This window comes from Desmodus rotundus, chromosome 10 (assembly GCF_022682495.2).
Source record: "Desmodus rotundus isolate HL8 chromosome 10, HLdesRot8A.1, whole genome shotgun sequence".
In the NCBI taxonomy this organism is placed as follows: domain Eukaryota; kingdom Metazoa; phylum Chordata; class Mammalia; order Chiroptera; family Phyllostomidae; genus Desmodus; species Desmodus rotundus.
Window position 1 is genome coordinate 52945539 of NC_071396.1, and position 16553 is coordinate 52962091.

At 47.0% G+C, this 16553-nt stretch overlaps 1 protein-coding gene across 2 annotated transcripts in view; it reads left to right on the forward strand.

The window, feature by feature from the left end:
- LOC128779380 (uncharacterized) overlaps positions 1 to 16553 on the forward strand; it is a 291217-nt gene that overhangs the window by 60297 nt on the left and 214367 nt on the right. For both annotated transcript variants that reach the window (XM_053912489.2, XM_053912491.1), the window contains exon 3: positions 9013 to 9109. In XM_053912489.2, the coding sequence (XP_053768464.1) occupies positions 9013 to 9109 (97 nt within the window). The remainder of the gene's footprint in view (positions 1 to 9012; positions 9110 to 16553) is intronic.

Genomic DNA, 16553 nt, shown 5'->3' on the forward strand with positions numbered 1-16553 from the left:
AACAGTTTTACTCTGCGTCAGGTCAAAAAGCACCCAGTGTTTCCATGTGTTTTCTTATTTTAATTCTTGTTTTTTAAAGATTTTATTTATTTATTTTTAGACAGAGGGGCAGGGAAGGAGAAAGAGAGGGAAAGAAACATCAATGTGTGGTTGCCTCTCATGTGCCCCAAACTGGGGACCTGGCCCGCAACCCAGGCATGTGCCCTGACTGGGAATTGAACCGGTGACCCCTTGGTTCACAGGTCAACACTCAATCCACTGAACCACAACAGCCAGGGCTTATTTTAATTCTTGAAGCAAGTTTATAGGATAATTTTTTATCACCAGTTATCTCCGTAAGGAAGCTGAGACTCGGGAGGTTACATAAAGTTCTCAAAGTTAAACACGTGGAAAGTGGGAGATGGATTTCTCATCCAGGTGTCTGTCTGTCTGTCTGTCTGTCTACAAAATCCGAGTTCTGGGCACTCAACAGAGGAAATAATAGGGATGGAAGTTTCACTCAAATACCGCCTCCCTAACATACTGTCAGCAATTTAGACTTATTTCCTTTGTTTTACCTACCTAAACAAAACTAAATAAAAACGACAACAGCAACGCCTCAGTAATCAGAGGGTCTGTAAAATGTTTATAGCTTGTTTTCCTTTCCCATTAACATATTCGTAACTACCTTCCTTGTTGCTTTGTGATGTCATTTTAAACTGCATACTTCTCAATAGTACATTGAGGCTAATAGTAAATTCAATAGTAAATATAAGGCCAATAACCTGATTAAAATGGGCTAAGGCTTGAATAGACATTTCTCCAAAGAGCACAAAGAGGCTAGCAGACATATAATAAAAGGATTAGTGTCACTATTCATCAGGGAAATGCAAATCAAATCATAGCGAGATGTTACCTCATACCTATCAGGATGGCTCTTCTAAAAAAAAAAAAAGACAAGTGTTGGCAAGGATGTGGAGAAGTTGGAACACTTACTTGCACACTGTTGGTGGGAATGTCAAAGGCAAAATGGTGCAGCCGCTATGGAAAACAGTGGGGGGGGGTCCTCAAAAAATTAAAAATAGAAGTACCATATAATTCAGCAATCCACTTCTGAGGATTTAGCCAAAAGAATTGAAATCAGGGTCTCGAAGAGATATTAGCATTCCTATGTCCAGCACTATTCACAACAGCCAAGATGTGGAAACAACCTAAATGTCCACTGACAGATGAACGGGTAAAGAAACTGTGGTCTGTACATACGGAGGAATACTATTCAGCCTTAATAAAGAAGGAAATTCTGCAATACACAACGATACAGGTGAACCTTGAGGATATTGTGCTAAATGAGATAAGCCGAACACTTTCTGAATAAACAGAAAGACAAACACCGCACGGTTCCACGTACAGGAGGTATCTAAAGAGGTGGAACTCATCCAGGTGTGGAATGGCGACTGCTAGGAGCGGGCGGAGGCGGAAATGGGAGTTAGTAATCACTGGCATAAAGTTTCAGCCAGGCAGGATGGGTAAGCTGAGATCCCACTGTACAACCTTGTACCACTAGTCGACAATAATGTATTACACGCTTAAAAATGTGCTAAGAGTAGATTTCATGTTAAAGTATTTTTCACACACATGCACACACACACACAGATTGCATACTTTTCCAGGAAAGTGATGTCCTTTGGAGAGCTTCCTAGACTCTCCAAGGAATTGGTAGGTCCCGGAGCATAAATGTTTCCATGGTTTTTAAACACATTGCTAAATTGCTTTTCATAAGGGCTGTGTTAATTTGCACTTTGACCAACAATTTTGAGTGTCATTTTCACCACATTGTTGAAGGCATTAGTTATTACTAGAAAAATGAACACAAGAGGAAGTCTGGCTTGTTTGCTACTATATTCCGCACTGTCCACCGCGGTCAGTTTGGAGAGTGGGATGAGGCTGGGGGCGGGTGGTGAGGGATAGCAAAGGGGGATGTCTATTTTCCACTTTATCTAATGTGGTACTATTAAAAATATTTTATTATACTGCCCTGGCCGGTGTGGCTCAGTTGGCTGGAGCACCGTCCCATAACTGAAATGTTGCTGGTTCGATTCCCGGTCAAGGCACACACCTAGGTTACAGGTCCAATCCATGGGCCTAGCATGTAGATCCCTGTCCATGTATGTGAGGCAACCAATGGATGTTTCTCACATCGATGTTTCTCTCTCTTCCTCCCTCTCTCTCTAAAAAGCAATGAAAAAAAAAATGTCCTTGGATGAGGAAAAAATTTTTGTTATAGGCATGTATTTCTTTTGTAATATATATATTATAAATATTTTATTTTGAAATAATTTGTCTTACAGAAAAGTTGCAAAAACAATGAAGAATTCCCTATACAGGGTTTTTAGGAAGATGAGGTAACTTGAAATGTCCCCCAAGCGCCAACCCTTATGTCCGCAAGGCGCGGTAAATCAGTGCTTCTAAGAGATGGGCGGAGGGTTCAGTGCTAACTTGGGGAAATCCTCATTCTGCCTCTCATGCCTGAGTGGGATCTGTGAGGTTAGAATGTTTGGAGTGAGCCTGAAAAGTCTGCATTTAAACAGCCTCTCTTCAAGGTGGTTCTGGGGCCCCACAATGGCTGAGAACCACTGTCAAATGTTTCTTCCTTTTTATTTTATTTCCTGCAGCAATATTGTGCCTTCCTTACTTGGAAAGCCCACAAATTTGCAAGGGCTGGGAAAAGTGAGTGAAATTTGAACATCTTTGTTCCAACTTTTCATATTTGTGCTCCTAGTACTATGCTGCAACCAAGCGCTTGGTAATCTATTTTCTCAAAAGCCTGCTCTCACCCTCACACTGTGGCTCCCAGGGCGGCCAGGTCCAGAATCCTGGTGTGCTTGGTGGCGGTCCTTCTTACCCTTGCCATTTGTACCCTCGAGGTTCCAGGGCATGGCTACTGGAGACAGCCCTGTATTCTGGCTTCCCTGGAGGAGCAGCCTAGAGGCCCTGAAATGGGTAAGGAACCTGACCAGATCCTGGCTGGAGGTCTGCCTGCTGTTTCTTTTGTTTAGCGCTGATACTTCTCTCTGGATGCTGTGGGCATGGCCTTTGTCCATGTGTGTTACCCCCTGGCCATTGGCCAGGTCATCTCCATGGGGGCCACCATGGTGCCGGCCCTCGCCTGCCCCCAACGTCTCTGCCCTCCACCCTAGCAGTCCACCTTCCTTTCCACCCCAGAGGTGTTGTTTCCAAAGAACGTAGATCTGACTATGTCACCTAGTAACTTAGCTTAGTGACTTAACAACTATGAAAAACAGGACTGCAGGAAGCCAAACTGTGGAGAAGTTTAAATTTAAGATGAAGACAGATTTGTCAATGTTTTTAAGTGTTGTTTGGTCCTAACTCTATTATTTTCTGCATTAAGAAAGTAATACCAATACACACAAAGGGTTATAAGCCTATATTACCTTTGGAATGGAAAAAAAATTAAATGCAATAAAGGTTAATATAGGCAATTTAGAAAATAAAAAAGTAGAAAGCAGAGGGGGAGAGTTGCCAGCAGTGTGGGTGTGGTAGGCAGTATGGAGGAGGAGGGCACAGGCCCTGACACGGACAAATCCGAGTTCAGATCCCTTCTTGCCCACTTATTCGTTGTGGGCAGCCATCGGCAGTTTAGTGATTCTCTTGGAGCATTGGTAGAGGGAGAATAAAAGTAGTTCTAATTTAGTAGGCTTGCTTGAGGATTAAATGAGGTAAGAATGTAAAGCAGTTAGCAAGATGCTTAGAAAGTGTTAGTTCTTTCTCATCTTGTTTATTTCCTTTTAGTCCTTTTCACTATCAGTTGTGTTTTTATTTTCACATAGTCGTGACCACACTGTCTATAATTTTATTTCCTGCTTGTTTTGCTTAACATGGTAGCCGAAGCTTTTCCCATGCTATGTTCAACTCCTCCTAAACATACATTTTAATGGTCGTATGATGTCCAATTGAGTGGATGTATCAGATACATCAGAGTTTCGTTAACCATTTCTTTGTTGTTGGTCATAGGAACTATTCCAGGTTCATTGTTCCGGATAAACCTATGTATGAATGCCCTTACCGGTAAATGTCACCCTCCTCCCCGTCATTGTCAGTTACACCCATTTCCTTGGGGAAGATTCTTAAAAGGGACATTATACAGTCAGAGGGCATGGACATTTATCAAGGTTGGTGACCTAGCCTGCCAAACTGGCTCCTGTAAAGTTGGCCTCCACTTGTATTTTCAAGGCAACGAATGAGATTCAGGCTGAGGGAGCTGGATTTTATTATGCAGTGAAGCTGTTGGGGGCATCAGACAGGGCTGGAGGAACACAATCAGATCTGGGTTGTAATGGATTTGTCTGGCAGCCATTGAGAGGGTGGATGCAGACAAGGGCAATGTTAGGAGGTTACTGTGAGGAGGTTCTGCCCCAGGGCGGCGGTGCCATAATTTGTCCATGAACCTGGCCCTCTCCGCATGGCATCCAGGGATCCATCAATAGGAGAAACTATGGTCACAGTCTCACAATCCTATTTTCTTTCCTTCTTTTTTTTTTTTTTTTTTAAGATTTTATTTATTTATTTTTTAGAGAGAGGGGAACGGAAGGAGAAAGAGAGGGAGAGAAACATCAATGTGTGGTTGTCCCTGACTGAGGACCTGGCCTGCAACCCAGTCATGTGCCCTGACTGGGGATTGAACCGTTGACCCTTTGGTTTGCAAGCCCACGCTCAGTCCACTGAGCTCCACCAGCCAGGGCACAATCCTATTTTCTTTAGGAGTATCTTCACACATGTAAATTTATGCCTTTGCAGTCTAGCATAAGTTGTTTATAGAGAGAGGAAGGGAGAGAGAAAGAGAAAGAACATCAATGTGAAAGAAACATCTATCGGTTGCCTCCTGTATGCACCCCAACCATTGAACCTGCAACCTAGGTATGTGCCCTGACTGGGAATCAAACCTACAACCTTTTGGTGTATGGGATGATGCTCCAACCAATTGAGCCACCCAGCCAGGGCCCAACTCCACCACTTTTTATCTGTGATCCTGGGCCTCAATTTCCCCACCTTGGAAATGGTACCTGCCTCCCAGGATGAAATTAAACAAGGTATTGTAAATACAGCAGAGGAAGTGCTAAGTGTTTGATGTTATTCTTATCCATCTCCCTCTTTTTAAATTAAAGCTCCCTTCTAAAACCCAGCGAGGGCACCAGGATTAGGGAGCAATACCAGAAAGCCCACCTTCCCAAAACATGTGTGCCCCTGAAACTATGAGGGTGGTAGGCAAGGAGCTTGAGGAGGCTGCAGTGACCGGTGACCCTCCGTCCCGGGACGTGGTGCTTTCAGTGCCGACACTGGGACAGGCTCTGACATCCTGGGATGGCTGGGCGCCACAGTGTGACAGCAGTGGGTGATAGGTCTGGTAAAGTTGTCCAAGGGGGAGAGAACCAGAGTCTGGAGCATTCGAGAGGGTTCACCTTTTCCTTTAAGTGTTTGGCAAACCCTCTTAGAAACTCATTTCACCTGGAACTTCAGAGAGTTATTGGCTGCCAGAAATGAGACCCACCTGTGGGTGAGGGTGCGGTCGGAGTAGCAGCTTGCCTACCAGGAAGCAGGGCAGGGCACTTGAGTATCCTCCAGACGTGTAGGGCGTGGCGGCAGTGAGCGAGCCTTGAGGAGAAGGCTGCGTGGAGTCTGCTCTTTTCCATCCTGGCCAGTTTTCGGCTCTCAAGAAGCCTTTTATTCTTCTCAGGAAGAGGAGTCAGTAGCCCTAAGTGGACCAGGGTTGGTTTCTGCTTCTGGGCCAGGTACCTTCCTGATTCTCTAGGTGTCTCTGTGTGTAGAACCCCCAAGACAGAGGGCCGAGGTAGAAGAAAGTGACCACACTTGGGCTGCAGGCCGGTGGGGGGTGGTGGTCTGTAGTCAGTGCCTCCTCTTTCAGCCCTTTCCTAAGTCGGATTAGGTTTTCAACAACACTCGAAGATTTGCTCTACTTTGAGAGGCTCAAAGGGCTAAGGAAGAACCTGCATCTGTTTGCTTTTCCTTTATGTGGAAACCTACTTGGGCTGTTTTTCTACAACCAGCTTCCATTCCCCCTGAGACGCCCCTTCACCACCACCACCACCGCCGCCGCCCTGGCCTGTGGTGGCTGAATGACCCCTTCATGCCGTCCAGGATCACAGCTTCCCTGGCCACTTGCTCTGACCTGTACTGGCCTTGTCAGTTTGCCGGGAGTGGAGATGTGATCTGACAGTGTGTGGCCCTGTGGACTCCATCTCCCTCTTACAGAGCAGCCAACAGAAGAGGCAGCTTTCCTCCTGTGAGTGGAGAAAGCCAGAAAGATGGATGCAAAGCTGAGCTTGGTTTTGGAGAGCAGAGAGCTGGCTCTCAGCCCCACCGGGACTCCTCTTCCTCCCTTTTAAATTAAACCTCGGCTCAGGCAAGGTGTGTGGGGTGGGGAGGCGGGGGGAAGTGAGAGTGGAGACATGCCGACCGATGTGGGCAAAGATGTCCATGCAGGGAAAACAGACTGGAGGCGGCTGTTGTGGAGGTGTGGAAGGGAGGGAGGGCAGATGGTCAAGTAGACTTTTATGCTTTTTGTATGTTAATATATTATATAATTAACAAATTAAAAGTACATATTGAACAAACCAGAGAATTATTACTTCTGATTGGTATGATCACTGTTAGGTGAAGAACAGGACCAAGCCTTGAAAGATTCAGGAATGACTTTCCAGAGGGGGTGAGAGAGAAGCAGGGGCAGCTAGAGGCATTCATTCAACAAATATTTGTTGAGCATCTGCTGTGTGTCAGATTCTGTTGTGTCAGATTCTGTCCTAGAAGCTAGCAAGGTAGAGGAGAGCAAACACAGAGGCCTGTCCTCATGGAGCTTACAGTCCAGTGGAGGGACGCAGATGAACAAAAAAATCATGTGCTGTCAGCCGCCATTAATGAAAAATGGTTCTGCCCCTTATTAAAATGGTAAGAAGACTGTATTCAAGACTATTGCAATAGGAAAAAAAAGATTGAGCTCAGCTCTGAATACACCAAAGACAGCTAGGGATCTCTAACCCACAGAATGAAGGGGCCAATGGATGGAGACATCAAGGGTAGGGGGTTCTTGCTGAACCAATGTAACAGGGTTCTTGCCAAAGGCAGTCCAAGGACTTGCCATCAAAGATGGGGGATGAGGAACTTGATCAGATATCAAGGGTAGGGGATGACTTAGCAGGATTCTTTGCTGAAGGCAAGCCACAGTTGAAGCCTCGTTGAGGCGAGGGTTCAGAGGAGCCTGACTAGAGATTGGTCAAGGAGACAGGCTGTGGATGAAAATGAAGCAGGTGTGAGTGGAACGGCTAGAGAGTGACTGAGTGATGTGGGTGCTTTTTGTTAGTTTCAGCAAGGCCTCTGTAGGGAGGTAGCTTTGGGCAGAAATCTAGATGGTGTGACAGAGCCAGACTTTACACACCTGGGAGAAGGGGTTCCAGGTAGAGTGAACAGCAGGTGCAAAGGCCCTGAGGGGGGTGTTTGGTAGGTTTCAGCAACAGCAAGGAGGCAGTGGGTTGTGGGGGAAGAGTAGCAGGAAAGAAGATCAGACGAGGGTGAGTGAGGGAGGGTAGGTCATACAGGGTCTTGTAGGGTGTGATAAGAGGCTAGAAGAAAGGATACCTTGGACCCACAGTAGGAGACAGCTTTGTCCATCTAGAGGATCACAAGGAGAATGTGTGTTGTAGGGGTGTAAGGAAGCAGCACGTGATTGGTTGGAGCATCCTCCTGTAGTGGGTTTGATCCCAGTCAGGGCATGTACAGGAGGCAGCCCATCCATGTTTCTCTCTCTCTCTCCCTTCCTCTTTTTCTAAAATCAATAAACATGTCCTCAGATAAGGATTACAAAAAGAAGGAGAGGAAGGAGGAGGAGAAGAATGTGCCAAGGAACAAGCTTGGGGGGCCAAGGAGGAGGAGGGGGAGGTGGCTAAGGGACAGAAGAGAGGAAGATTAAGAGCCAAAGGGGCAGGTTCTTTTCCATCTTTGCAGTCAGGGTTTCTCAGTCATTTTAACAAGAACCTCCGTCCTTGTGTAAAAATCAAGCCATAAAGGGAGGAATGTCTCTTCATTTAACTTGAAGAACTACAGAAGACGGAAAGGAGGGCTGGCTGAAATAAAGTTGGAGTTGGTCTAGCTTGGCCAGTTGCCCTTCCTATAAATACCCCCTCCCAGTCCTGGAGAGGTATCAGTTACAGCTATTGCTAGCTACCGGGAAACATCCTTCCTGTTCAGATGTCCAGCAGTTGGCTGCTTGTGTACATCCGTGCACACAGTGCCTGGAAGCAGGGCGTGAGAGCGCAGAATAAGAAGTCTGGGATTCTGAGCCCACTCCTTCTACCTTTGGGGGCGGCCCCACTTCCTCTGGGGGCCCAGGCATCCCTCTGGCATGTCTTGTGCTAGGAAATCTGCAAAAGTCATTGGCCATGTTTAGAACTAATCCTTTGTGCCAAAGGGGTTGGTGGCGTGGAGGGGAGGGAGCTCCTTGCCAAAACCAGGACAAAACCAATAGTGGCGAACCCTGCTGCCTCCTGGCTGCATAGCGCTGGAGGGTTTCGGGGGGCAGGTGGGGGAATGAGATTGAGGGGCCAGTGTAATTCCACAACATGTGAGTTAAAAAGCAGATGAAAACCCACAGAGTAACCAGACATTCTTCTCTTTGCATGCAAGATCCTGCTGGATGTTGGAAGAGGAAAGCATATTTTTCTTGCTTTTTAGACATCACATCCTGTGAAGGGGAGATTTGGAACAGATGGGGCCAGGGCGGCCTCACTGTATTGGGTTGTTTCCCCTCCCCCAGAAATGTTTTGTTTTTTCCCCTAGTGAAGTTAATTTTTAAAAAAAGAAAGAGAAAAAAGTCCGGTAGAATAGGAAGTAAGATATCAGGGGTCAGGGAGAGAAATCCACAAGGTTCCAGAAAGAATCTGCTTTTCATGGCAAAAGCTGCTTCTAAGCCCAAAGACGGACAATTAACTTAAAATTTCATTGTAGGTTTACTCCCTGCTCCAGTGACATCTGCATTAGTGAGGCCGGGGAAGAAAGAAGATGCCCTAATAGATGGAGAAGGAGGCCCTCCAATCAGCGAAAGGTAAGGTGTGTTTCTCAAAGCCTGGGTTTGCAATGTGGGAGAAAGAAGACTGGTAACGTCTCCTGAGAGCTCTTCAAGCATTGGCGTGATTCAAACCCCCACTTCTGTTCTGTCCCATCGGTTGCATTAGAGGAGACCATAAGAGCACTGATGTAAAGTGGGCTATGGCGTATTTGATTGGCTGCAGCAGGGCCCGGGACCACAGCCAGTGCTGCTTGCTGAGGAATGCCCAGAGCACACCTCTTCCCCTGAACCCAGATGGGGGGTGCGGGGGCAGGGGCGGGGGCAGGGGGTTGCTCTACCAGTGCTGTCAGATGGCAGTAATTAGTCTGGTGGGCCAGCTGAAGTACCCACTGCTACTGTTTTATCTTTTTCCCAAAGCGTGGGTAAAAAGGACAGGGCAGGAGAAGAGAGAGAGTCTTTGTTTTCCTTCCAACTACCCTTCCTTTGTGGCTTGTGGAGCCTCTATTGGGGTGGTCTCTTCCGTCTTAGGAGGGGATTATGTGCTCCCAGGTCTGGCCCTGGGAGCCAAATTACCAGAATCTCTCTCTGGCACGTTTTGGTCCTGCTGGCTGGCTCTGGCAAGCTGTTTCTAGAGGGTGTTCTGGAGCAACAAGCTGACGTGCGGAAAGAAGAGAAAAGGTGTTCATGGCTATGTGCTCAGAGCTGCAGGAAATCAGCATCTCCTCATCCCGTGGGGCACGTGTGTGCTTCTGCAAGAAAGACAAATTTTAAAAATCACTTGGCAGGAGATAAATAGGACCTGTGTGTCCAGCCAGGATGGGATCTCCCATCTTGATTCTTCCCTCGTCACTTCAGGATCGTGGCGTTATAACTAGACACAGTGCAGTGGGAGCACTCCGCCTCCCTCTCTCTCTGTTAAAGTCCCACAGCATTGTCTGGCCTTCAGAAAGGATGCTGAGAGAGCTGCAGACACTGCCTGAGTACCACTATGTACTGGGCACTGCAGTTAGGACTTTGGGGGCACGTCAGTGAAGAAAATACAGATTCCACTCCCACAGAACCCAAATGCAAATATAAGAGGAGTTCACTTGTAGTGGAATCACCAGGGTCAGGCAAGTGTTCACATGGTAGACCAAATCAGCTCCTCAGCAAATGTTCACTGAACACTCGCTACTTGTGAGACCCTACGAACACAGTGGAGAGTGGCACAGTCACGTGCACACACTCTTGGAAGTAGAGTCTGGTGGGGGAGATGGACTAGAAAAGGCTCTTGGGCTCCACGCTGTGCGAAGTGCCAGCAGAGGACATAAAGGGCACCGTGGGCCCTTCATGCAGACTTGGGGAACCGAGAGCACCTTCCCGAGAAGTGATGTTTAAATTAATCCCCGAATAAGAGCTAATGTTTGAGCGTTGACTCTCAGTCAGCCCGGTGGTGTCCACCGGGCCTGGTCAGTTTTTTTTTTTTTAAGATTTTATTTATTTTATTTTTAGAGAGAGGAGAAGGGAGGGAGAAAGAGGGAGAGAAACATCAATGTGTGGTTGCCTCTTCTGCGCCCCCAGCTGGGGATCCAGCCTGCCACCCAGGCATGTGCCCTGACTGGGGATCGAAGCAGCAACCCTTTGCTTTGCAGGCCGTTGCTCAGTCCACTGAGCCACACCAGCCAGGGCATGGCTTCAGTTTTGTTTGTATGCTCTTCCGTGCTGCAAAGGGTTCTGTTGGGGAGGCAAATGATGCGGCCCCTTTTCGTGCTGAGAGTTCTGTCATTAAGAAGTGCTCCCGTAAGTGCTCAACAATGAGCAATTTGCTCGTCACTTGACTTTTCTCATCTAATCCTTGTAACATCCCTGAGGTGGGTCGTAGTTTATTAGTTAGGAATGCTTTTGGCCACAAGCAAGAGAAACCCCAGCTAGTGGTGGCTCTGATCAGAATGTCATTTCTTGCTGACTGAACAAGAAATCTGGGGCTGGTGGTCCTATGGTTGGCAGTGCCACCAACGACACGAAGGTCTGAGAGTCTCTCTCTCGGCTCTACCATGAGGGCCAGCTGTGTAATTTGTGAGGCTCAATACAAAATGAAAATGCGGGACCTCTTGTTCAAAAAGCAGGAGAAAGCGTCACTTAAGGTAATAAGACATGAAGATTTAAAAAAAATATTTTATTGATTATGCTATTACAGTTGCCCCAATATTCCTTCCTTTGCCCCCCTCCACCCGGTACCCCCATTTCCTCCAGCGATCCTCCTGCTTAGGTCATGTCCATGGGTCATGCATATAAATTCTTTGGCTACTCCATTTCCTATACTATTCTTAACATCCCCCTGTCTATTTTGTACCTACTGTTTATGCTGCTTATTCTCTATACCTTCCCCCCCATTCTCCCACCTCCCCCTCCCCACTGATAACCCTCGAAATGATCTTCATATCTATGACAAGATAATATTCAAATTATTTTTAACAAGCTATTTTTCTTCTAAAATGCTCAAATTTATTACCATGAAAGACAAAATGTAATTTATTAAAAATTAGAGTAAAAATTCTAATCAGTATCATTTAAAAGCTGAATAAGTCACTTAATATGTTGATAATTAAATGGTAGTTTTATTTATTTATTTATTTATTTATTTTAAAAGATTTTATTTATTTACTTTTAGAGAGAGGAAGGGAGGGAGAAAGAGAAGGAGAGAAACACTGGTGTGAGAGACAGAGGTATATCAATCAGTTGCCTCTTGCACGCCCCTAACTGGGGACCTGGCCCACAAGCCAGGCATGCGCCCTGACTAGAAATTGAACCGGTGACCTTTCAGTCTGTAGGAAGGCACTCAATCCACTGAGCTACCCCAGCCAGGGGTTGTTTTTATTTTTTTAAATTTGAGCACTGTAATTGTAGGTATTAATGTCCATTACATTTCTAAAATAAATAGTTAGTATGCTTCCTACACATTATATTCACATAAATGAGACATGTATCTTTTTATATAACACGTACATATGCAATATGATATAATTTTACAGGATGTTCCTTATCCTCCATGTGCAATTGGTGCTAATATCACACTAATCTGTGGAACCCTGAGTAGGAACAGAAGCAAGAAAAGGGCTGTTCGGCAGTCCTGAGTTCCTGCACTTCATTTTGCAAGACCATGTTGCGTTGATGCTGAGATGAAGTTATCTGACAAGCTCATTTGTCTTCTCTCCTACCTAAGTGCTCCTGCCCCTCGTCTCCCCGCACTCCACTGCAGTGTAGTCTCTAGTGGTGGCCCAAACACAACCCACAGGCCTTTGCAGTTGGATGCAGACCTAGGGCCAGAGACGTGGAGTGTTTCCCTGGGGCCTGAGTGGTGCTCGTCATCAGAGTGGGTGCTGAGGGTTACGGGTCGTGCTGTGGGACTCCCAGTGACGGAGGTGCCCCTGTGTTCTTCAGCTTTCACGCGCGCGCGCGAGAGAGATAGAGAGAGAGAGAGAGAGAGAGAGAGAGGCGGGACCTTCTAAAGCACGGGGGCCCAGGCCGGGACCTCTTGCTTGGTTCTAAGGAGAGTACTATATTTTCCAGAAGCCCTCAACAGACTTCCTGTTACATTTCCTTGGCCAGAGTTAATCACTGGCAAAACGAAGGTGGGTTTCTACACCTTACTTGTAGCGATCACGATGTACTCCCTGGAATGAGCACAAGGCCTCTGAAGAAAAAATGGGGTTCTGTTAATGAGGAAGAAGGTAAAATGGCTGGGTACTCCACCAATGATATCTCCTCAATTATTACTCCCATTCTTCTGCAGGGGAAACTGAAGCTTAGGAAGGTTAAAGTCACACACCTGGGAAGTGGGAGAACTATGCCTGGAACCCAGGGAGTCTGAGCGAGTGTAGAATCTGTCTTCACCACTCTCGCCACTGCTTCTCATGGCTGCTAAGAAGTTAGCCACATTGGGGAGTGAGGAGTAAAGAGGGTGGAAAGAGCATTCCAGGCAGAGGAAAGGAGGGAGGCAAGGGATGACATGGTAGCCAAGGACTGAAATATATTGAGAGAACCTCAGGTGTATGGTGTGAGCGGGAGCATTGGGAAATAGGGCTGGAGAGGGTACGCGGTGGGTGCTGCTGAGTAGAGACAGGAGGGGGCATGGAAACAGATGTGGGCTGGGTGGCTTTTGAAAGACTCTACAAGGGGAGAGAGTGGTAGCTGAAATAAGGGAGGGGAAGGGAATGTATGCAATCAAGAGAGATTTAGAAAGCAGAACTGATAGGATTTGGGGATGTAAAGGTGAAGGAGAAGGAAGAATCCAGCATGACACTTGAATTTGTGGCTTGGCAATGGGTAAGAGGATGTGCCATCAGATACAGGAAACAGGAGTTGGTACCAGGTGAGGGGGTGGGGAATGAGTCTGCTTTGTTTTTGGACTGAGATATAGTGGAGCTGCCCTGTAGATGTGAGTCTAAAATTCAGGATGGAAGTTGGGACTAGAAAGAGATGTGGGCTTTTCACCATGTAGAACCTCTGGGTTCCACTGTGGACGAGCATGTGACATGTGAGAAGAGGGTCTAGGCCAGAGCTTAGGAGCCCCAGTCTATAAGGGAAAGGGGCCCACAGAGGAACCCGGGAAGGAACGGCCTCCAGTAGAAGAAGCCAGGGGAGTTTGGTATCACTAAAACCAAGGGGACAGAGCTTTCAGAGTGACGGAAAGACATCTTGGAGAAGTGAGCACCAAGAATGGCATCGACGACTGTAGCAGGAGGTGTCATAGAGTGCTGGATGTGACAGCCAGGTAGCAGTTAGTTGCCGGGACACTGGGAGGTGGGAAAACAGAAGGAGTGACTGTGATAACTCCTTCAAGATATCTGAATGGCAAAGGAAGGGTAGTAGTGTGTGAAGATCCAGGGAAAGTTTATTTATTTCAAAGATTTTATTAGTTTATTTTTAGAGAGATGGGGAGGGAGGGAGGGAGAGGAAGAGAAACATCGATTGGTTGCCTCTTGTGAGCCCTCTGACCACACCCTGACCTGGGATTCTCCGAACCCACAGCCCGAGCATCTTCCCTGACTGGGAATGGAACCCATGACCTTTCAGTTTGTGGGACAACACCCAGCCAACTGAACCACACCAGTCAGGGCTCCAGGGAAAGTTTAAAGAAAGAAGACTCGAACATACTTAACTGCTGTTAAAAAGTAGACATCTGGTAGCGCAGAGGTTGAAGCTACAGAGAAGAGATGGCTGTCTGGATTAGGTAATTTCCCATCTCATGAGGGTGAAGCTCAAAGGCTTCACCCTGTTTTGTGAGGCCCTGCCTTCCCTCCCACCTCATCTCCCACCCTCTCACTCCCTTGCTGTGCTCACCGCAGCCTCTGGCCAACTTGCTGTTCCCGGCTCTGTTGCTCTGGCAGTTTCTTCTGCCCTGAATGTCCTTCCTCGAAGTATCTTCCTCTAGGTAATCACAAGGCTTGTGGCTGTTGCTGTGTCTGAGTCTGTTAGAGGCTTTCCCTGACCACTTTATTACTACCGCACCTCCGCCCCCCACACAGCCATCCTCTATCTTGTTCTATTTTGCCTCATTTCTCACCTCCTGACATATTATACATATTTATTCATTTTCTGTCTCTTTCCATGAAAATGAAAGCATCAAGACTTTATCTTGCTCACTGATAAAACCCTGTTTCTGGGCATGCAGAGGAAACTTCAATATTTGTTGAACTGAGATATAAAATAATGATACTTATGACTACCTTAGGTCAAACTGCTGTAGGTGAAGTTAGAAAAACCCAGCGTATAGGTCAGTGATGACGTCCGTAATGAAAGGAGCGAACTCCCGATACGAGCACCAACACGGATGAGTCTCAGACGCGTTGTAAGTGCAAGAAGCAGACTCAACGGGCTACACGCTGAATAATGGCAGGATATTCTGGAAACATAACTTCATGGTATTTAGTCATAAGGCCATAAAGCAGATCCGTGGTTGCCGGGGGCCAAGAATGGGGGGTTAGGGCTGACACAAAGGAATTCTGGGGGTTGATGGAAATGTTCTACATCTTGATTGTGGTGGCGGTTACATTAATGCCTGCATTTACTAACATTTGTAGGACTCTTTATAAAAAGGGTGAATTTTACTGTATGTAAATCATACCTAAGTGAACATGACTAAAAAGTCATGTTCTCACAGAGATTTTTGTTGTAGTATTTGGGCATTTCTTGTGAATGTTAGTTAAGAATTCACTTTGCCTGGATGGCAAAGTGACCCCGGCTGTTTGGTGTCATTCCTGCCAGCGAATGCCCGTGACCTGGGACTGATTTGTTCTTAGAGGGGAGAGACTTGTGTAGGTGGAAACCTGTGGTTGATTCCCTTTCCAGCACCCCCACTCCCTTCGTTCCTGGACAGGGGCCTGGCCCTGAGGGGGCCTGCTGAGGGCCAGCTGGAACGTGTGGGTTCTTGACTTCGAATAGCGAAGATTTCACCACACAAGTCCAGGTGACTATGAGGATACACTTATTAAAACTGAGGACAATGAAACAAGGACGGGCTTAGAATAGAGAAGCAACGGGAGGACCTAGGCTGGGCTGCCTTAGCTCACTGGGAAGTCCGAGGAAGGGGCTTTAGGGGCAGGTTCACAGGATCAGCCTGGGACAAGCTACCAGCTGCCCATTGCCTTAGCGTTTAGGAGACATGTGCCTGTGAAGAAAAAGTGGGAGAAGGAAAGGGAAAGGAAATGGCATGGGCTGCTCCCCAGAGGGAGAGAGCGCACACTGGGTCCTTTGTCTTGAGGCTTTTCTTTCTTTCTTGAAGGCAGGAATTCTAGGGGAGGTGTCAGGGGAGAGTTTCAGGAGAATATTCATCAGTTCCCCAGGTGTGCCCTTTCAGGTTTACGCTCTCCTCTGATTGGTCAGTGGCAGGGCAGGGGGTCTTTGGTCATTGCAGTTGGTTCTGGCCAGCACCCACCTGGTTTTGCTGCTTTTCAGGGCATGAAGCTGAAATACAACTGAGGCCAGGGAGGAGAGGTTACCCTGGGGCGAGGTCCTTGTTTTCCCAGTTTTGCTCCTGCTAGGCATTCCGCCCTAGTGATCATCTGTACTTGGCTATAAATTGCTCAGTGTTCAGCTGTCTCAGTTATTCCACTTGCCAAGGCATTTTCCTAGCTTCTTACTGTTCTGTCTCACCTTTAGGAGGAGAGCACCTTTCCCACTGTGGTTGGGTGGGGCTGACCTTCACCCTGTGTCCCCAGGAGTGGGCAGTGATCCCAGCCACAGCTCTTGGGGAAGATGACCTATTTTTGCTGGAATTGATAGGATGGAAATGTAAGCCTGTTGGTGAATACCTTGTTCACTACTAAGTGGAGAAAGGACAGATACACAGAAACCTGATGTTTGAGCACCTAGATCCAGCTATGCCTGAAACTAGATATGCACTCAGGACACCCCAGTGACATGTGCCAATGAATTTCATTTTTTTCCACTTAAGCCATGTTGACTTTGGTGACTTCCATCAATTACAGCTGAACAAGTT